The sequence below is a fragment of the Homalodisca vitripennis genome, chromosome X (assembly GCF_021130785.1).
Source record: "Homalodisca vitripennis isolate AUS2020 chromosome X, UT_GWSS_2.1, whole genome shotgun sequence".
Lineage (NCBI taxonomy): Eukaryota > Metazoa > Arthropoda > Insecta > Hemiptera > Cicadellidae > Homalodisca > Homalodisca vitripennis.
The window spans coordinates 68,253,924-68,277,670 of record NC_060215.1 but is presented as its reverse complement, the minus strand read 5'-3'; the positions used below and the strand labels follow the sequence as shown (position 1 = coordinate 68,277,670).

Below are 23,747 nucleotides of genomic sequence, written 5' to 3'. Positions count from 1 at the left end.
CCAAGCTGTGGAGTAGCTTTCTCCCTCAGTAAAGATCTCGTAAAAGATTGGGGAAAAGGGATAAGATCCTTTAACTGGAGTAGGACCTCAGGATTAAAACAATAGAACATTTTTATCTCTCCTTATGCCAAAGGGAGGGCATCTCTCCTAGAACAAAGTAAGGAGGATATAAGATTTATATTAGGGATATTGACAGGCCCCCTTAGGAAACGTCTTATGAGGGTGGTTCTTAGTCAGATTGATGAATGCAGACTCTGCAGAGAAGCAGAAGAATCAGTGGAACACATGTCCTGCCATATCTAAAAGTAGGAAAAAATTCTTAAGGGCATATCTTCTCAGCCCCAAGGACATCAGAGAACAGGAGCCCTCAAATCTGATCGGCTTCTGTAAAAGTCTCAGATTCTGAGGGCACAAACATAAGTAAGAGAGGCACAAAGGTCCTTTTAGGACTATTTGTGGAGACAACCATCTCTTTCCCTCGATAAAAAAAAAATGGATGAGTGTTACACCTGTTTCATCATTTGCAACTTGAGAGTAACTCCCTCTTTCTAGTTTCTTCTTGTCTTTTTTTATTGGCAATGGTGTATATAGTGTTCTGTTTTCCCTCAAAGTTCCAAGTACAGCAGAAGCCCATGCAAAAGCACAACGCTTGTGAAAATGTTATCAAAAAATACACTGGACTCTGTATTTGGTAGCTTACCTAATACATAAAACAGTTCATATAGTGTTACAGGGCTCCTGTCACTACTTTTGAGCCAATCAGGAAGCTCACATTCTTTTTCATTATATCTTGGAAGGTCTTTTTCAATCCAAACAAAGGTTTTTCACTAGGTTGTTTATCAAATTATGTCTTGCCTTGCTTTTCTCTATTATTTGTGTTTACACCTGATTAGGTAATTGCAAAGCTTTCTTCTCTTTAGCTTTTGGCTACTGCCAGTACAAACTAAACTTCTAGTGCTAGGCTCACCTGCAGGAAGGGCCAATTGCTCTTCGCCTATAACTTAGAATGTTCATCATCTTCTGAAATGTCTTCAGGAACACTAATACGTATTTTTACTGATTCCCTATTCACAATTTTTGGAACTGAGGATTCCGCACTTTGACAATAGTTAGTTTTCTGATAGGCACGAAAGATCTACCTTATCCTTTTCACTACTGTCAGCATCCGAATGAACTTGATTTGGAATAATCACTATTTCACTTTCTAAGATGTCTGTTTCTTCCTCTAAAATGTCTTGAATGTCATTTAGAGTCAATCTGTTAAAATGAAACACACAAATAACAATCTACCCATTTAGTCCCAATGTCCCAAATGGGAACAACGTATGTTTTGTATTTATAGACCATAATAAAGAAACCAATATATGAATTTTCATTACTTACAACTTAAAGTACAATGATGTTGAGTTATTTTAGATAAAGAGCTAATAACTTTTGGAATGAGTCTGAAAATAAATAAAATCCAAATTAGACATCTGTTGTGTTTTGATTTGACTGAAACTGCAATGTAAGACATGAACAAATATGATTCCTTGACTTTTGTACGTATTCAGGCTGTGTGTTGCTTCAAATCATATATTTAGTCTGTCTGAGTAATATTTGTCTCTCTACCTGACTTTAGTTTATTAGACTTAGTTTGTGTTCAAATATTTATGTCTAAAGCAAAGTAAGAATACAAAATATTGGATTTTTCACATTTAAAAGTACCTATTCAAGTAAGCAAAACCTTTTCTTTGTTCTTGTTTCCACTAAGAAAGAAACCGGAAATAGAATCATCTATCTCTGATCTCTACTTGAATGTTTCTTAGGAACTATCCTAGGTTTGGAAAAATATTTCTTTCCTTGTATCAAACATAAATGCTAATTTTAGTTATGAGTTTCATAGGTGAGTGTTACACAGCATTTACCTGAGGCAGAACACATCCATTGAGAATTGAGGTAGAAGTCAAATTACCTTTGACCATGAGAGAAGAAAACCGAAAATTACTAGTCATGTTCACCTGTGGTTGGTTAATGTAGACTAGTTTGGAAATGTTGACACTATTAATATCATTTACTTCAAATTGTGATTCTGTAACAACAAAAATGATAATAGCAAACTGAAACCAACAATTTCGTTCATGGTAATTAAAATTAGTCTTTTAATTTAAAGTCTACAAAACCCAGTCTGAAATACAGGCTTGTTTGAATTAAAATCTGCTTAACTCTATTGGAAAGATCAGCAACAAAATGAACCTTGTAAGATACTGAATGATGAGTCTTCTCTTGCAGAATAATCATCTGATGGGCTGAAAATTTTTTTTTAAGTTTATTTGAAAGTGTATGTGCAGTCAGCACAATAGCGAGATGTTATCAAATGTTTTATATCGTATTTTATAATGTATCAGATTTAAGTACTTAAAAAATACTTTCTTATATTGTATTGTTTGCATAGGTTTGTTAGGCTTGTACATTCTTTCAAGTTTTAGCTACATATATTATTTTGAATGGTTGAAGAAATTATGGGTTTTTTCACATGAGCACATGTACTTGTTACTTCGAGTGAGAAATGTAAATATGGTGTTAAAAATGGAATATTGTTCACAATTAAATTGACTTATTTGACCATTCAAGAGTTAAAACAATTGAACCATTAATATGAATGTTTAATGAAGCCTTATGCAACATTGTGTTACACGTACTATTAACAATTCGATTTCATTTGAGCAAAAGCTCTTCCATGTTCTTCTAGGCTTATTGGTAAGTTAGACCATTACATTGAAGTATTACAATATTATTTTGGCGTATTTATGAAGGTTTTTGTGTAAGAGGTATTGAGTGTTCGGGTGAATATGATTATCAGTATTAATATTATCTTAGAGGTTGTTCATTAGGTACTGATAAAAAAATTAGAAAGAAGGAATTATAATGTGAAGAGGGGGCTTAATATCATTTCTTGTGTAGGGCTTTAAAATATATAACTGTGATATTCTAAAGCTATGCAGATTAATATTAAAGTAACCAAAGCAAACATAGACGTAGGGGATTCGGGGGATGAATTTTCCCAAAACTGAAATAAATTTAAGAACAATAAGATTAAATTCTATAATTTCAATAATGTTTCCAATGTTTATTTTACCTTAAATAATATAAGCTAACAATGTATACTAGGCCTATACATAATTGTGATTCTCTATGTACATATTAACATCTAATCCTCCCTCCCCAAATGAAATTCTTACTACACTCCTATTAGTAAAAACATTGAACTCACTCATTGAAGCATTTCTTATGGTAACAAATCCTGACAAATCATGGTTAGATGATGTTCTTAGAAGATTTTTAAATAAATTTCCAACATGCTTGCCATTTATATTTGTAATTGTAAGATTATTTATTGAGACTTGACTTTTGAAATACTTTCTTCCATAGACTGTTGCAGGCTTTGATTTTCTGACCACCTTGAAAAGAAAACAAATGTAAGTAGACTCCTAGCTCACTATCTAATTACTTTATTATTCTACTTAATATTTTTAAAACCAACACTAATTAGTTAATATATTTATCATTCAAACACTTCCGATTTTATACATTACCATCAAAGCGCACCCATTAGGATGCATAATTATATTAACTCTGTGTCTCTTAACATCTTTTCTCCCATTTAACCTTTTAAGTACCATCAGAAGTTACAACCTAATAAAAATTAAAACTTAAGTTACTGAGAGAACAGGCAAACAGAGCTACACAAAGAAATTCTGAGACCCTTGGAAAGTTATAATAAAGACCACTAGACCCTAATACAGTTGTCTTTTATACAAATCTTATATAGAAATTACACAACTTTACAAGAAATATATTGAAATATATTTTTAAATACCTGTTTTAAATACACACTGTAACTATAAAATAATTCACAGATTTAGATTCTGTGGCTTTAGCTTCTTTTAATTCTCATAATAATGTCTATGTATGTGTGATGAACAGAAATTGCATAAATAATGAGGCTATATTTTACCAAATACATTAGATTTAGATTACAGCAATAGACAATAAACTTGTTAAAGAAAATAATTCAATTCAATCCTAAATTCTTTATTAATTTTTATGTATATGGGTATACATTGAATAGCATCAAATGTATATACACAACTAAAATAACAAATTCAATATTTTCAACCCCAATTCATAAAAAACAATTTAAAATTAGAGATAGGTGTGTATATACTCAATAGAGTAAAGTGGTTTATAGAGTAAATAATCTTTGATAATTTTTTTGAACTTAAGGTAATTTTCTGTTTTTATGTTTTGTGGTATATATTTCATTTCCCCATATGTGTGTGTGTGTTTTTTTTTTTTTTTTTTTTTTTTTTTTAGTTAAAATTTGTGTTGTTTTTCTTTTCAATATTGGATGAATCACAAACTAATGTTGGGTCCTTTAACATTCTGTTTAGGGTGTTTTAAATAATACAAAGTTTGCCTTTTTAAATTTAATGGTAAATTGTGGTTTTAAAATAATTTTCAATATTTTCAAATACGATAATTGTATGAACTTCTAATTTTTCTAGAGATTTTGATGGCATTACTAGGTTTGCATCATCAACATAAAGGCAAAGCTCACTATTAGGCTCATGTGCCAGAGCATGTCCATGCCTCTCAGGTAACACAGGAACAGCAATGGACCTAAGATAGACCCTTGGGGCTCACCAAACCTTAGAGCATTATAATGAGAAGAGACCTTAATAATTTTATTATTTTTTGATAAATGGGTTATTTCTACATATTGAGATCTGTCAGAGAGGTAAGATTGAAACCAATTAAGGACATATTTTGTTACTCCTAGGGCTTTTAATTTTTCTGTGAGCTTGATAGTTTATTGAAATTTTACACTATCAAAAGCTTTTGAGATATCCATATATACCCCAGTTGTATGTTTTCCTCTATCAACTGATTCAATAATTGTTTTGATAAATGACACAGCAGCACTCATAACTGCCCTTCTGGATCTAAATCCATGTTGGTCACTATCTAATAAATTAAATGTTTCTAAAGATTCTGTAAACTTTAAATATACTGCATTTTCATAAATTTTAGATATTGATAGTAGGACAGATAATTAAGAACGTTCTTTTATCTTTTTTTATGTATTGGCATTATTTTTGCTTGCTTTAATTTAGTTGGAAAAATACTAGAAAAAAAGGAGTTAATTAGATGTGATAAAACTGCACTTATGTTTGTTTTTAATGTCTTAATTACTATAATTGGTACTTCATTGTGTCCACTAGATGTTTTGTTCTTGAATAAGTCTATTATTTGTTCCACCTCTCTTTTATCTATTGGTCTTAATCTAAAAGTTGGTTTTATAAACTGAACATCACTATAATTACGTTCCAAATCAATATTTACGCACTGATCTTTAATTTTTTAATCTAAATATTTTACTTTATTAACAAAATGGTCACTGAAAACATTTGCTATTCAATGAAATGTTGCCAAGAGTTTCCCTCTCTTTTACCCCTAATTCCAAGTTTATAAATTTCCATACTGTTTTTGGACATTAACTGATTAATCCAGTGATTTTGTTATTAGTACTTTTGGAAAAGCCCGCTCAAAATAAAAACTGAATGAATTGTAAAAATTATTATATTTTCTTTCAACTGAGGCCAAATAAATAAATATATATATAATATATATATATATATATTTACTTTTATTTCTAGCAATTAGCCATCGTGATCTGAAAGACTGGTGATCAGGCCTTTGACTTTAACAATACCTAAATCTATATTTTAGATATAAGAAATTGTATATGGCTGTTTCTGAGTTTTCAGCTACTCTTGTAGGAAATAAAAAAAAATACTTCATATTTTGGTTCCTTAATGATTCTTTAAATAATATATAATTATTTTTAAAACATCAATATTGAAGTCCACCCTACTATTATTTCATCATATCTTTTACTAATATATTCTAATAATAGACTAAGCCTATCAAGAAAAAACCTAATATCCAAATCTATAATCTATACCAATAATAGCAGTTTCAATTTTAGGGGTATTAGAACTACATATATGAATCTCAAATTGCCTCTCTTCAATGAACCTTACAGTTAAAGAGTTTAGCACAGTCAACCTGTCTCAACTCAAATCCTTCCTCGCCAATAACATTAAACTTCCTTCTGATTTATTTTTTCTTGAAAAACGACTTTTACTGTATAGTTATTAATATTAATTTGTTCTATTTCATCTTCTTTTGTATCATGTTTTGTGTATATAATAATGTGTAGTTTTATATCATCTAAAATGATTTCTAATGCATTTATTCTGGAAGAAAGGTGCTGTACGAGTATATTTTAATGGAAAACTTTAAAGGACTGGGATTTAACTATATTATTGGAGGGGTTGTTTGAACCAGCAAGTTTAAAGAAAAAAATTTTTGATTTTATGAATTTCTAAGTATTAAAGTAGTCTGTAAATTCTTTATTTTAACACTGCTTAGTTGGTTTGGGATATATTATGTTTTAAAGAGAATCTTCTTTATGTATTTTTCTCCCTGTTTAGAAAATTAACCCTTTGCACTCATCTGAAAAAGAGTAGAGGCATAAAATACATCACTTTAAGCTTATTAATTTAGTTTTATGTAGTGAGGAATTTCATCCAAAGTGGATGGAGCTATTTTAGTACCAAATACTGTATTCTTGACAATATCTGATTATTAATACTGAGAATTTATATAAAGGCTTGAAGTTTTGGTAATTTTGTGCCTAACTCTATAAAATGAAGAAGATATAATTATATTACCAAAGATAGATTAGTCGATTTGCCATTGACAAAAGACACATCAGTGAGCTTTGATAAGTGTAAGTTGTCATTCATCGAGACTGTGAAATTTATGTCCTCACTCGCAGTCATTGATTCCAACAGCATATCTGTTGTATGATTATTTATGAAGTCTATTTCTGCAAAGTTTGCTAAAAACACAAATTTGATTAGTAATCATGGACTAAGAATACACAACTGCTTATAATAAGGATTTAAATAGAATTTATTGATTTAAAAATATTACAAAATCAAGACAACATTAAGTCAACATAGTTTATCGGCAAGGACACAATGTTCGACAAAATTTTACATTTATACTATTTAATTAATGATATACTTCAAATTTAAGAGTAATTACAACATCTGGGCGGTTGTGGTGCAAATTATGATCTATATAAAATTAGTGACAGTTAATAAACAGAAAGAGAATACTTATAAATACTAAATAAATATTTAAAAGTTAGAAAAAAGCACAAACTATAATGATATAATCAATAATGAACTCTAAATTGAATAAAAATACAACACAAGGACAATACTACTTAAAAATAATTAAATATAGATTATAATGCTAAGACTCACAATGTTAGACTAAATTTTGAAAAGTAGTACACACAAACATATGTAAAATAGTAATAAATGACAAACCATAGGAATTTCAATAAATAATATAATGAGATGACATTATAGTGTAACTGCTTAAAACCTTACCTGAGATGTCATTGTAGATCAATTCTCCAAGTTTGGTATCACTGTCAACCATGACAGCAGTTTCAAATTTTTCCTGAACATTTATTTCATTTATAAGGCCTGCTTGTAGACTTCCTTTTATGGTTAAGTTACCTGTGACAATCCTCAAATCTAAAACACAACAGAGTGTACATCTAGTTTGTCAACTAAAGATTGTATGAAAAAGTTTAGAGGATTGTAACCAAATATAGGTCCAAAACATTTTAGAGAATGAAGTTAATCCAGATTTTCAATAAACTTGTCTTCTTCGTGATTCAGCAATCATATCAATAGTAGTTAACAGAAGTTCTTATAAACTAGGTTTTGCAGCATATAAAATAATAATGTTGTCCATCATATATATCAAGTACAGCTTTTTTTTAAACAAGTTTTAATTAATTTATAACATTTAACTTTGTTAGTGTATGTGCTCCTGTTATGTTAATCATCCAAACAAAATCATGTTAATTTCCTTCAGTAGCTGACTATTGTCATATCCCTACATATTTTTATATTAGTGTCAAACAATATTTTCTAATGCTCAGAGGTGAACCTTCAGGAGACAGTTGTAAAAATACTTAGTTTTGATTGAAATAAGGCAAAACAGATCCAACAATAAATTGGCTTAAATTACATCATACTGCACATGATCAAGCAGCATCTGAGGGAGAAAGGATTTAGAGGATTTTACGTCATATACCACATTCTTCCCATCTGTTAAGAAATGAAAAGTATGTTTTCTTCACAACAATGACAAAGAGATTAATGGTTATCTGTTAACTATTTCACATTCTTTGTAGTATCTAAATTTTTATACAGAGTAATTCATAAATTTACACACCATTTGAGAGAAGATCATCCTTTAGCAAGATTCTTTGAGCGTTGTCCCCGTTAATATAATTTGTGTGAATATGCTTCACTTCAAATTCACTGTTTTCTAAAACCTGAAAAAAGGACAATGGATACCAGATAAATTAGAAAATAGATTAAGTAATGTTATTTTCCAATCAATATCAATAAACAAAATTTTATAACCTTGTCATTGTCAACATCAGATGGTTATGAAGTTAACAACTAAGTCAATTTATTTTGTTCAAAAGAAGATTTAAAACTTTTAATTAGAAAATCCTTACGTTCTCTAACTTTTATTTCCAGTTTTTTTTATCAGTTCTTTAGTCATTATCAGTCTGATAACTAACACAAATAGAATGAACATTTTTTTGAATGGAGTCATCCAAATAGAAAAAATGAACACTGATCAACAAATATTTGGGTGTAGAAGAGTGGAAGGGACTCAGGAACCATAATTCATTTCTGTTTACATATAATAGTAGTGCAATAGATTCAAAACATACTAAAAAATTGTTAACTAAAATAATATTCCAAAATAGAAACCAATTGGTGTTTGGATACATTTATTAGACCAGTCAATGTGTTTGACACACTTTTTATACTTATATAGTTCAAAAATTAAATGACAAATTACTAATCATATTTATTATTATTTACAAATATATATAAAAAAAATAGATGTATTTGTCACAAAAAAAGTAAATAAAAACATTTTTCAACTTATATAACACCACTTGAGAGTGCATTTTGGATGTCAGAAAGGATGTTTATTAAAAATATGGGTCTATAAGTTTATCCTATCAAAACTACAAAATCCAAAGTCATAGTAAACTGATATTTACTGTTTACTGTACTAATTCTGTAAATAAGGTAGGTTTTCCCATTTTTATGTAAGAACCATAACATCAAAATCACTCCATATTATAGTTATTTATAGCTTCACAATCAAGTCTTGCTTTACAAAAATCCCTAATGATTGCTTGGTCAAGTTCAATCATGTGTTTGTAAATTAGTTTGGGTACAATAATGGAAAATCCTATTTTCTTAGAATAATCTGAGAATTTTTAGCTCTGGAAAAGGCATTTGCAGACCCATGCTTTTAACAAAAAGGGTTGAATTCTGTTATCTGTTCCAACTTAGCTTTTTTAACTACTGTCATAGAAATCCAAATGAAGAAAAATATCCTTCATGATTGTTTGAAAAAAATTTGGAAGTGTTTTTTTGTTTCTGAACAGGCTAACAATATGTCTCTCTCTGGCCATCACTGTTAGCTACAGCAGCACCTAAAGTGCTTCCCCACACTGATGGCGAGAATTGGAAAACGTCTCTTGAGATAGTACCTATCACATAACATCTCAGTATTCTAGAGGATTTGATCATAAAAATATCTAACCATAACTATAGAAAAAGTTTAGGGGCAGATAACGGAATCAAAACCAAAACGATTTATTTGATCCCTAAAATACTTGTATGTTCCTGACAAGTTTTACATAGGTTCACAAACATTTTGTACTAAAATTAGTAATTATGTTGTAATAAGTACCTTAACTCCTCTGCCCAACTGCTCCAAACTAATAGGATCTTCTTCACTTGAAATGTTTCCCACTACATGGATGTTTTCAAGGAAAAGTGAATGGTACATTGAATTTCTAGTCGCAGAGTTTGTTAAATTCTTGCCATTCACTACCGGATATTTCAAATCATTCAGTAAACTTATACCTTTGCTGAAGTGCACTGACGTAGAAATAACCTGCAATTCAAAAAGAAGAGTTTGACACAGTTAAGAGCTATATTAAAGTTTTGCCTTGAGTTATTTTTCTCATAAAAAATCTCAAACGTTAAACCACATCTCTTCTTTATTTGTAGAAGAGGTTTTTGAGATGTCTCACAAAAGGTCTCATATATCAATTTACCATTTAGTTTTTACAAATATTAAATATAGTTTTTCGTAACTGGACATTAAATTTTAAAAATTTAGTTTTTGGTTAAATAACAAGATATAATAACAAGCAAAATAAAAGGCATTTGGATGTATTGAGCTGTGCCTTAAAATTACACATCTTAAAAAACAGCAATTCAGCAAACAAGAAAAGATAAGAGATCTGTAATCATAATTAACAGAACCTAACACAATGGTGTTGTTAATGTGTGTTTACACGATCAACACATTTTGTGCATATCTGTCGAAATTAAAAATTAGAATAGCAAATCTATTAAAGTTATTTGAAAAATCAGAAAATTAAAATACAGCTGGAATAGCACATGATAGTTTGTATTAAACATTGTATGAGATTGATTTATTGAACAATAAATTAAAAGTTAAGTATAAAAACAATTATCAAACAATAATACCAATATATTTCTTTTTTCTTAAGTACCAAAATCACACACACACACACACACACACACACACACACACACACACACACACACACACACATATATTATTGTTTTATATATACAGGGTGAGTCAGAAATATGGTAAAATATTTTAAGACGTGATTTTAGAGCTAAAAATAAGAAAAAAATGTTCTATAAAGGTAGGTCCGGAAACGCTCCATTAGAGAGTACTGAGCAGAGGCAAAAGATTCTGCTTTGTTTTCAGTTCACCTGGTGAAATTAAGTGATTCTGAAATGTTTCGTTCTTACTTTTTAACTCAAATAAGGTGGATTTATAAGGAACATCACCTGAAAAATCAAATAAAACCACTCTAGAGGTTGTATTGTGTACAGGTTTTGAGAAAAAGTATGAAATTTACCAAAAATCTAATAACAAAAATACCATCTTAAATGTTTGATGTCCAAAAACATTGTTAAATGACCAATAAACAGATTGTTTTTCCTAATACAGGTTGTAGAGAATTTAATTTTTAAAACAACCATAATAAGCAAAGTTAGCTAAATGTGTAAAAAAGTTATGAAATTGACTCCTCACGTAATCACTGTACAGTAAACTTTTGCTGTTTTATAATAAGGAATGAGTATTTGATTGGTAACAGCTGGTAAAACACAAACATATTTTTAGTTCAAAATTTTATTTTTAAATGCAATAAACATATCTACAATCGCTTTAAGTCTCACCGGAAGATTAAAGATGATGCTCAAAATTACCTCCGTTACCGTCAAACCGGGGTGGCTTTAGCCCTTAAGGGTGACTTTGGCCCAAACAGAAAAAAAAACTTTCAATCTTACGCTGTTCGTTTCATTTCCCACCAAATTCGATGTTATGGTGCTCATTTTGCTGCTTACTCTATGCTCTTTCTAGTCTATGCTACTATCTTATATACTCTATGGCCTGACAGTTGTCAATGTTGGCAACACAGCTGTCTGCAATTCGTCACAGTTGTGAATTTATAGCTTGGCTATAGGTAAGTGTCAAAAATTATTCTTTATATATCTGCTAAACATCATGTCTATGTGATTTAAATGTTTTCCTTATGATTTATTTTTTTATTAGCAAAAATATGTGTTGGGGTGACTTTAGCCCAACTTTTGGGGTGTCTTTATCCCACATCTTTCTAGGTTAGAAAATAGTGTTTTTAAGTTGGTGTCATCTAAATGTTCCTTTTTCCAATGTATTTAGGTTCGAAAACACTTTTATTAACTTAAACAAATCAATCTAATGCATAGGTACCATTTTTATTGTTTTAGGCCCTGACAAACATGCCTAGAAAATACAAAAGGACTCTCGGGTCTAGGCCTTATGCGAACTATTCTTCAGAGACGTTGGAAGAATGTTTAAGAGCAATTCGTTCCAAGGAGATTACCCAGCGTGCTGCTGAAGAGACGTATGGTATTTCCTCGATCAACAATTAAAAACAAACTAGCTGGTAAACACTCAAAACCAAAAGGAGGTACAACGACTTTCACAGCAGAAGAGGAGAAAGTTTTTGAGAAGAACATCTTGTGCGGTTAAGTGACTTTGGATTTCCCGTAAGTGAACTTGACTTTCGTTTTACTGTTAAAGCCTACCTTGATAAAAAAGGAACTAAAATTGGAAAGTTTAAAGATAACTTGCCAGGCTATGACTGGGCTAAGGGATTTTTGAATCGGCACCTCTTCTGTCAACCAGATTTAGCAAAAATATTAAAAAGGTTAGAGCTCAGGTTAACGCAGAAGTTATTGATTGTTACATGGAAAATTTGGCTAAAGAACTTGATAAAGTGCCGCTGAGTCATATTTTTAATTATGACGAAACAAATTTGACGGACGATCCCGGAAGTAAACGGGTCATTTGCAAACGGGGCACAAAGTATATTGAGAATATTTGCAATTTTTTTTTCCAAAAGCTCTACCTCAGTAATGTTTTGCGGCAATGCCGAAGGCAAATGTTTACCCCCATATGTTGTATTCAAAGCTGAACATTTGTGGTCTACTTGGACCGAAAATGGGTCCAGAAAACTGCCGTTACAACCGGACAAAGAGCTGTTGGTTTGACTGCAACACATTTGAAGATTGGTTTGAAACGCTATTTCTTCCAGCTGTCAAAAACCTAGCTGGGCCTAAAGTAATTATTGGTGATAATCTCTCTTCCCACATTAGCATTAGAGTTTTGGAACTGTGTGAAAGCCATAATATTAGGTTTGTTTGCTTACCGCCTAATACAACCCACTTGACACAGGCCTTTAGATGTGGCCTTCTTTTCGCCGATGAAAAGAGTTTGGCGATCCATACTACGTAAGTGGAAAGAGTCTAAATCAAGTGCCAAGTTTCAGACTGTCCCTAAAAGACATTTTTCCAGGATTGCTAAATGAGCCTAAAGGAAAATCAGGCTGTAAATCTTATCTCTGGTTTTGCTAAATGTGGTATTTTTCCACTAAAAAAAAACAGATGTTACTCGATCGCCTCCCTAAGAAATTAACCGAGGATGATGTTGGCTATGTTGGAGGAGTCGTTTTTTGGAGCAACTAGAGAAAAAACCGAAGTGATTATGTTAACACTTCCAATTCGGCAAGGAAAAAGCGGGAAAAAGGTAGAAGTTCCTGCTGGAAAGAGCATTTCTGTTCAAGACGTCTTGACTGCTGAAAGTGAAGAAAATTTCTCCTGTTGGAAAGCAAAAAATCAATCCCAAAAAAGAAGAGGCGGAAGAGTCTTACTCAAAGTTCCTCCTCCGAAGATGAACCAGAGGATACCGTTGGAGTCAGATGGAGAATCTGAGACATTCTCTGATTGTGAATTAGGCATAGACAGTGGTTCTCCAATGACTACCGGTACAAAAAGTAAGCCTACAAGTACTCGGGTTGAACCACGCGCAAGTTTCAAAAAAGCACACGTACCCGGTAACCTTTGACGACTGTGAGATTGACAATTTTGTGATTGTTCTGTATTAATGCTCAAAAATACCCAGGAAAAATAACCAGTTTGTCAAAAGAGAATGTAACTGTTGAGTGCATGCAGCAAGGCTTGAAGTGCTGGAGGTGGCCCGGGAGCAGGTCGATTGTCATGAATATCAATGGGACGACATTCTCTGCAAAATCAACCCACCAAAAGTGCTAAAAAGGAACCAATTTTTGGTTCCTGAACTACAAGTTTTCTTTTAAGTTTTCTCAATAGGCCCTACATTATTATTTAACTTAGGCCCCTAATTAATTTTTTACTTTGTGAAAAAGTCTCTAGGCCTACGTTAGTTTACTTATTAAAATTACTTCTTTTTAATTGTGCCAATAATTATTTACCATCCTAAACCCCCATTTTATATACAGTATAAACTATATTGAAAGTAAAATATGTGTAGGATTGGCCCAAGTCATAAAAGACATGGTTTTTATATGGTATTTAACATTTGGGCTAAAGTGACCCCAAGTCAGTGTCAGCTTTAGCCCAACTTTAAATAATAAAAAAAAAATACATATTTGAGGTTAACACTATTGTTTATTATGTTAAAATGTTCAGTAGTTCATGTACAAAGTGAAACTAATACTGGTTTAATGGTTTTTTTAAAACAGTTACATATCTATGGAACAAAATTCAGCGAAAAACTTAAAATTTGGGCCAAAGTGACCCCGGTTGACGGTATTCGAAATGCACGCGTTCAGGCGTCTTCTCGCGTTCAGGAGTTTCGGGCCCGTTCAAAAACTCCAGGGGTCTGCTTAATGGTTTCTATTCCATTAGACATGTTTAATCGGAGTTCTTCAATGGTATCTATTGGGGAAGAGTAAACTAATGTTTTTAAATGTCCCCAAAGGTAAAAGTCCAAAGGATTTAAGTCCGGTGATCTTGCTGGCCATGAACTGGTCCACTTCGGCCTATCCATTGATTTGTGAAACTCTCATTTAGGTGTCCATGAACAGCTAGAGAGTAGTGCGCAGGTGCCCCGTCATGCATAAACCACATGATTTGGCGCAGATGCAGAGGTACATCATCAAGCAGGTTAGGTAGCTCGTCTCTTAAAAAGTTCAAGTACAACAAGCCATTAAACCTGGGAGGAAGCACTAATACAACTAAATGATCTGCTAAGATTCCAGCCCAAACATTTACTGAAAACTGATGTTGTGGGCGATTAGGTTTGATAGCATGAGGATTTCTGTCTGCCCAAGTGTGGTTGTTATGGAAGTTAATGATAGCTGTTCTTGTGAAGTGAGCCTCATCGGTAAACAAAATTGTATTTATGATGTTTGGATCAGCACATTTTCCCAGAAGTCATTGACAAAAAGCAACACGGGGAGCGTAGTCTTGTGGCAAAAGAGTTTGGACATGCTGGAAGTGGTATGGGTGTAACTGGTACTCGTGTAGTATTCTCCGAATATTAGATTGGCTGACATTGAACTGTAGTGACAATTCTCTAGTGCTCTTTTCAGGATAATCAGAAATTTCATTAAGAACCAACTCTTATAATTCAACAGTTCTACATGATCGGGCGATGCCTGCATTACTATGCTTCGAAGACTTCAAAGAACCTGTTTCAGATAGGCGTTGATGAATAGTGGCAAAAATCTTGCGCTTGGACACCTGCGGTTAGGAAAGTTCTCTTGATACAGACGTCTTGCTGCAGTACTATTGCAGCGTCCCAAACCATACATTAAATGCATGTCTGCTAATTCAGAGTTTGAATACACATGAATATTACCTTCCATTTTTAATAAATGAAACACACAACACAAAATCACTAGTAAAATGAATGAAAATAACTGGTTAAAATACTTAACACAAACACACAGTATCTTTACAGTTTGTTGTTTTGTTCAACAATGAGGTGACATAGGTTCCTGGTGATGGGAGGATCTCTTGAACGCAGTGTTAACACGACGGGTATGTCATCTAATAATAAATGCCCAGCTGATTATTTAAATATGTTTAAACAGCTGTTGTTTAAATGATTAATTATTACCAGCTGTTACCAATCAGATACTCATTCCTTATTATAAAACAGCAAAAGATTCCTTTGTAGTGTAATATGTGAGGAGTCAATTACATAACTTTTTACACATTTAGCTAACTTTGCTTATTATGGTTGTTTTAAGAATTAAATCCTCTACAATCTGTATTTGGAAAAACAAATTGTTTATTGGTCATTTAACATTGTTATTGGACATCAAACATTTAAGATGGTATTTTTGTTATTAGACTTTTGGCAAATTTCATACTTTTTCTCAAAAAATGTTCACACTACAACCTCTAGAGTGGTTTTATTTGATTTTTCAGGTGATGTTCCTTATAAATCCACCTTATTTGAGTTAAAAAGTAAGAACGAAATATTTCAGAATCACTTAATTTCACCAGGTGAACTGAAAACAAAGCAGAATCTTTCGCCAGCCATTACTCAGTAATGGAGCATTAAAATAATAGTAATAAATAAATACTATTAAAAATATTTACAAATACAAATATATATTAATATTTATATATACAAATAAATATATACAAATATCTATTAAATACAAATAGTATAATACTATTAAAAATTAATAATAATATTAAACATTAAACAATATACTTAATATTGTTAAAGGAGTTACCTGGGGAGTTTTAGAAGTCCAATAAAAGTTGTCCAAGTTTGAAGTTGGTACAAATTGGTTGCTTGCATTTAGCAAACTATTATGAAATAAAAGCTGATTCACCTAAACAAAGTATACTTATAAGTACTGTTTCATGTTTTTAAAGTTTAACAAAATCATTTAGCTAAATAGTTTAACTCAATTGCTAAATAAATTATAAATCCATTGTACATATTAATATGATGAATTATTTCAATATTAAATTAACTGCTTGAAGTATCGGGGCACAGTATTTACAGGTTTAAATTGGAGATCTTTGTGAAGTTAGAGAAAGTTTTGCTTTGGGTGTGGCTATCTGTACATCAACGTGAGAAGGCTGTGATTTGGCGCATTAATGGTGTTGTTTTGTATGGCTGAATGTTTTTTTTAACTATCACGATACAACAATCAGGGATTAACTCTAAGAACTTATTTGCTTATACGATAGTTTTATCTTATAAATAAATGTATTTACTAGTACATTAAAATAACTTAACCCAATTTATGTAAAAAGAATATATGAAGTTTTGAAGTAATTTTTATTGTTAAGTGTTAAACAAATTATTTTACTAAAAGAATTTTGTTATTCTTCTTTACCAATATGACAAAGTCATCCATGTTTATTAAATATTTTTTTGTATATTATTATTTTAAAAAACACACACACTCCACAGCAATAGACATCCCTTAGCAACTACAACCATAGTTTGGAGGGAGACTACAAGTGTAAAATCGCCAGTCTACAGGAGGAAACATGATCACTGTCGATTCTACACGTTTAGTCTACAGTATTAATACTCGTTTAGTAGACAGAATGGCTGTGTGAAAGGCAGAATACAGCTGTTGGTTGGAAAGGTGTATCACCTATTAACCTCAGCAAAAAATATTAGTGATACAAAGTAAAATCAGTGCTGACCAGATGTGGTAAATGTATAGAAAATTTGTGGTCTCACCTAAAAAAACACTATAAACTAATTTCAATGTTTTTTGCAAAAATGACTTTTATTGAACATAGAGTAAAAATTAGGAATGTAAATTACTTTTAAAAGCTTGGGAACTTTTTCACAGAGCTTAATTTGCTGACAGTACTATGCTGACTAATGTTGTTACTATAGATTTGAAATTATGACTTGGGCTAAAAAATATCAAGCAGATGCATGAACAAGGTCTAGAGCTGATGATTTTTAAACAGAGATTGTAATGCTGCCAAAGGATCACCAAACCCATGAGGATTGGAGAAAAGAAAATCCAAATGAAAAAAGTTAGACATCTGTAAATAACACTTGACTCTGAGCTCACTTCCAAAAGTGACGAGTGTTTATTTGGTGGTTTTTTACCAAAGTAACAGGCCTGATTTGCACATATCAGTAATTACCACTGTAAGAATAATATAAATATTTGTAAGAATATTTCAAGGTGAATATTTTTGACATGGATATGTCAACAGTTTTGAAACTAATGATGCCATGAAGATTCTATGAACTATTGTAATGAAAAAAATGTGAACAGCTTAATTCATGGACATAGGGTTTTTACCAGGTTATCCAAAGTGAGGAAAACCTTAACATTTGATTTTTTGTCATAGCATCTTATAAAACCTACATATCTGAGATCACTATTACTAAGGAACTGCATTAAGTCAGTGAGTGATAGGAGTAAACACTTATCATGCTAATACAAGTTATCTCTAGTAAATACAAGGTAAATCTACAGTATACTATTAAATAATGAAGTGTAAGCAAATGGTATGAAAAAGTATTTTTATGATTAATTAAGGTTTCAAGTTAAATATGCTTCTCAAACACCCCTTTTCGGAGTTTAACATAAAATATACAAAACCAGATTTTGAATGTTATATTTATAAATATTGTTTTGTATATTATAAAAAATACAATTGTTTTCATTATCATAACTACAAAAGACTTCTATCCTTTATTTTGAGAAATGAGCCATTTCTCTGAAATATCAAATAAATTAGTAATTGAAAAATGTCTTGCTACTTCAACACAATACCTTTTTAATTATTTCTTGGAGCTATTTTCTACAGTCATTATATTTACCTTAAAGTTTCCCAATATCTTTACTTTGGTTTTAAATATGTTTTTAGAGCTCTTCTCATTATCTCGCTTTATTCTCCCAACTGAAAAATAACCACAAACATTTTATCGGTTATTTTTTAAAGCTTACTGTATCTCTTTTATGAAGAAATATCTTGATAGTCAATACATTAAACAGACTTAATTTTGTGTCCTATATGTATGCAATGTTTTACACTTTAAGACTGTTCAGTAATTCCTACAAAACATTCTAAAATAATTTTGTAATTATGATAGTGATATAAGTTCTAGTTAAAGAAACATATAATAAAAATAAATATTTATTGATTGATCAGTACAAAATATTTACATCTAAACTTATTATGAAATAAAGTTTATTATTCTTCAGAGCTTAAGATAATTACGCCATTCAATTACAAGCCACGATGAAAACGGGAAAGACACAAAGTGGCTCTTTGAGCTATGAAACTGGCTGGCACAGGATACTCACACAAGCTTCAGAAGTGAACAGCAGAAGTTCACAAAGTAGATTTTCAAGCAAAAGAGTTGAGTGCTAAATGGAAATAATAACCTCTGTGTAGAACCTTGGTAGTGCAAATTGTCTGTAGACATCTGGCTTTAAAATTTAAAAATATTTAAAATTAAAAATTACCTGTAGTCTAGAATGTTTCAATTAAGAAAGTCCACAACCTGAACATATTAATTTGCTTGTATAGAACACAATGTTTACAAAATAACATTTTGAATATGGCTCCTAAAATATTCAAATAGTAAAATTTTGTTACTCAGCTAAAAACTTAAATAATACATGTTTTCAAATACCAGAAACAATTAATTATATCTTTAACTTATTAAATCAACATATATCTATTTATAATGTCTATGTAGTTACAAGTATACACAAGTATTACATTTTTACAGGAAAAATCTAAGTATTTATTATTTAGCTAGAAATTTCACTATAATTCATTGTTGTTTTAATTATTGTTTTGAATTGAGCTTATTATTATTGTCTAAAGTCTTTTGTACTAAAATCTATAGAAAAATAATACAATGTACATGAGTGCTGAAACTAAGTTATCATTACCTGGTTAGTAACTAAACATTTATAGATTACCTGGATAAAGTATGGTTTTTACAGGTGGTTGATACGGCATCAGCATAGGTCTAATTTGATAGTGAGGGTTTTGAGCACTGTCATGCTTATGAAGTAAACTTTTATAAAATTTGACTATATTTGGATTTAACTGTGGTGGAAACTTTGGATTAACTTCAGGAAACTGTGGAATAGCTTCAGGAATTTTTTTCAATATGAGTTGTTTTGACCGCAAACCTTTCTTAAAGTGTAAACTTCCTGAAACAGACTCACAATATCAATATAACAACTAAAATATAATTATATAAATTTATTCAAGTCACCAAATAAATTTGGAAATTAGAGAAACTAAAAATACCTAAGTACCTAAGTATTGTTAACTTATTTTAATATAGCCACACAGTGAATCAAAAAAGAAAAAGTAAGCATTGAAACAGAACAAAACTTTTCCCATATAACTGAGGGTAGGATGTTAAAAATAGAATGTGGTATATTTTAATAGACAAGATGTTGGTATCCTTCTTGAACAAGAAAATAATGTAATGATAATGCTGTTGATAGCTTCAGGTTAAAAGAGAACACTGTGCAGGTACTATGGGAATTGATATCATGGGCCTTTTTTTGTTGAAGAAAGCAAAACACTCTTATATATATTCCAATGTAGAGGAATCCTTAAGCCGAAAGCTTTAGCAATTAATAGTATAATGAATGGTGGGGTTATGTGTAGTTTAAGAATGGAAGTAAGTATATCTTAAATATATACTATGTTAGTGTTCGTGATTAACAGCTTCAGATAATAAACAAAACTTCTAATGGTTCTTGTTTTAGGCTTTGTGTGTATGTATGAGTACTTCTGGACCAAATTAATCATATATCCAATGCTAAAGTTGATCCAAGAAAATGCATTCATACATTTACTGTCATACACACAGTCTGAGAAGCCTACTTCAGATATAAAGGGTCTACTTTTGGCCATTGAAATTTACTTCCAGTCTAAAATATTTTCAGAGCTTCTGCTGAGTTTGCTTTATTGCCCTGATTAAGAAGATATATACATACATAGGTATGAGAAGTCTACTTCTGTCAAAAATAACTAATATGGATTTTATAACAGTTTTTATATCTGTAGTAAAAGTTAGATGGTAAGTTTGTTTTTGATATTTGCATTACAGTACTGATCAAGCACTGCAAACTTCCTATGTAGTTCGGAGATGGAAGAAGCGTATTTTAGGTACATATTATGTCAGTGTTCATGATTAACAGATTCAGATGTTTTACGAAATTGCCCATAGCTCTTATTTTAGTCTTTGCGTGAGTATGATCACTTATGGTTTGAAAGAATTATATTTTTGACATCATGGTTGAGTTTATCATGCTGCTATGGTCAAGAGAACATGCTAAAAAGTGTATATTTATAGCCATTATAATTTAATCTGGTCTAAAGTAATTCTAGTGCCATAGTTGAATTTGCCTTATTTTCCCAAACAAGAAAATATTCATACATACACAGGTCTGAGAAACCTACTTCGGTAATAAACTGTCTACTGTCTTACTTCCAGTTCAAGTACTTAATTTTGTTAGTGTGGAACATGTGTTTTTTGGGACTGGTTGTTTGTTTTGGGTAAAAACTTCATTATTTTATCATATCAATTTGGTTGTTTTTATTTAAACTCAAGATTGAAAGATTGGTAAACTTCTTAACAATTAATTTTTATCCTCTGTCAGCTATTTTGCAACACAATTTCTTTGTGAAAATAATAAATTTCTTCACTTAAAACCTAAAGAAAGTTGAATGTGTTAGTGAAATAAACTTTTTGTAAACAACAGACAACAGCTGATTTTAAATTTCATTTCAGTGATTTGACAGTGGCTAAGTAGAGCTTACCAGTTAATCTACATTCTGAATGGCTTGATAACTCGGTTGAGTGGCAGTCCTTTGGATCTAGGGTTCCTGGTTCAAATCTCACTGTTGACATTTTCTTTTTGCATGTGAAGAACATAATTTTAAATTGAATTAAACACAGTTATGTGTATTGGATTATTTTTAAGTGGCTGTTACCAATTTTAGTTTTATGTGACATTTTTATTATATTAAATAGAAAATTATTTTTATTGGTTTGATCAATATTTCTACTTTTGGTGTCTCAGTGGTGATGAATTGAGTAGTTGCCACTCAGTACTGCTAGAGAAAAATTAAAACAGATAGACAGCTCACATGTCACGGCAGATGTTAGTGACATACACCTGCAACCTCACCAGCCCTGACTTAGCCACTTTGCTTACCAATTTACTAGCTCACTATCAGAGTGTTCTACATTTTTTCAGTATATTTATATTGACATGGTATTAGATTAAAACTTAAAATCAAACTAAAATTAAATTATATAATAATATCTTACATCAAAACAAACATAAAATGCCTACAAAGTATCCATGTGGCTCTTGTAGTGTAGGGATAAAATACTCTGGGATACTGTGCTCCAGCCTTTGCAATATGTGGTATCACATGCATGCTGCCAGCAGATACCTGAAAAAGATCTAAAAAGGTGGACGCCAGGTAAAATAAAAAATTGGAAATGTACAAACTGTAGAGCACATAAAAAACAATTGACTGGAAACACCTCCAACACATACGATTATGTAGATACCCTAAACCACTCTATAAAGGAGCTAGTAAAGAGTCTAATTGAAAATAAAAGCCTAGAAAGTACAGATAGTGATGAACATGAGCTGGAAATGGCGGCAAAAATAGGAGCAGGTCTATTAGAAGAAAATACATACCTGAAAGAAATAAATGGAACCTTACAGACTAAGTAGACAAATTTCGAGGCAAAAATAGAAGAAATGGAACAAGGTGAAGAGAACAACGTACAAAAAATAGAAGACCTCATAAAGTTAATAACTGAAAAAGATGCTCAAATCGTTAAAGAAAAACTGCTAAGGTCCAAAACAAGACATTTTTGAACAACATGACAAAAAACTGAATCAACTTATAAAAGGCTAGCTTATGTCTTAAAAATAAGCAGCTTAGAAAAAACTATTACTTTTTTGAAAAAAAAAAAACGCCTAGACAATGTAGATAATAACCAACAAGAATCTGTATTAGTAAAACATAGTGAAACCCAAACCACCGCATCTTTCAATGACCCCCTTCTACCCTACAACACCATAAATCTGCTTACTGAAGTAGCTGAGTTAAAAACTCAACTATAAACCATTGAACTCACTATAGAAGCTGTCCAGAATAGTTTAAATGTTAATCATCAGACACCATCACTATTAAGCATTACACATCCCATTGAAGCTGGGCCGGTAGTTACAAAAAAATCATTATAGCATCTCTCTGCAGTTAGCAGAACACAGAGAAAACCAAAACACAAACTCAGAGAACATATTGCAAAAGGTGACTCAACTGAATCACAAAACTATAGACCAATATCACCCCTCTCTACCTTCTCAAAAATAATAGAAAGATTGTTCTGGCAAGACTACTGTAGCATCTCTCACATCAGCTACTGACAGAAAAACAGCATGGCTTTACAGCGAGCAAATCAACAAATACAGCTATCATAACCATTATAGAAAGCCTCATAAAATCCATTGAAGAAGGACACACAACCACCGCAGTGTTCCTCGATTACAGCAAGGCTTTTGACTGTATCAGTCATGACCTGCTTCTTAAAAACTAAAGAACATGGGAGTAAGGGGTACTGCAGGAAAATGGTTTGAAAGCCACTTGACTAACAGATGCCAATCGGTAGAGGTCAAGAGCCTCAAATCAGATGTCTTTATGGAAACTATATCCAAACAAGCCATAACTAAATCAGGAGTTCCGCAGGGCTCAGTTCTAGGGCCTGCCCTGTACATAATCTTTACGAGTGACCTTCCTCGCTACCTCGAAGACTACTGCAATACAATCATGTATGCTGACGATACTGCACTGTTCTGAAAATACAATCTTTTATTACCTTGGGAATGGCACAACAATATTGTCATGCTAACAGCCTGGTACTGAATAAAAGAGAGGAAGTTGCAGGACTTCCAGATGTGATGCAAGTGTCACAAGTAACAACATACTTAGGAGTAGTGATAAACTTACCAGGTCTGACCATCTAGACAAGTTGTGCTGTAAACTCAGCTCAGCTCTGTATGTGCTACAACGGCTGAGACAAATCTAGTGATGACACTACAAAAGCAGCGTGCTTTGCTCTGTTTGAGGCACATGTCTGATATGGGATAG

At 31.5% G+C, this 23,747-nt stretch overlaps 1 protein-coding gene across 1 annotated transcript in view; it reads right to left on the bottom strand.

The window, feature by feature from the left end:
* LOC124369136 overlaps positions 1 to 23,747 on the bottom strand; it is an 80,453-nt gene that overhangs the window by 21,544 nt on the left and 35,162 nt on the right. Inside the window, exons 13-21 of the mRNA XM_046826908.1 lie at positions 19,529 to 19,765; positions 18,415 to 18,494; positions 16,337 to 16,438; positions 9,925 to 10,131; positions 8,371 to 8,473; positions 7,512 to 7,661; positions 6,780 to 6,949; positions 3,254 to 3,440; positions 1,908 to 2,071 (exon numbers count right to left, since the gene is read on the bottom strand). Coding sequence (XP_046682864.1) covers positions 1,908 to 2,071; positions 3,254 to 3,440; positions 6,780 to 6,949; positions 7,512 to 7,661; positions 8,371 to 8,473; positions 9,925 to 10,131; positions 16,337 to 16,438; positions 18,415 to 18,494; positions 19,529 to 19,765 — 1,400 coding nt within the window. The remainder of the gene's footprint in view (positions 1 to 1,907; positions 2,072 to 3,253; positions 3,441 to 6,779; positions 6,950 to 7,511; positions 7,662 to 8,370; positions 8,474 to 9,924; positions 10,132 to 16,336; positions 16,439 to 18,414; positions 18,495 to 19,528; positions 19,766 to 23,747) is intronic.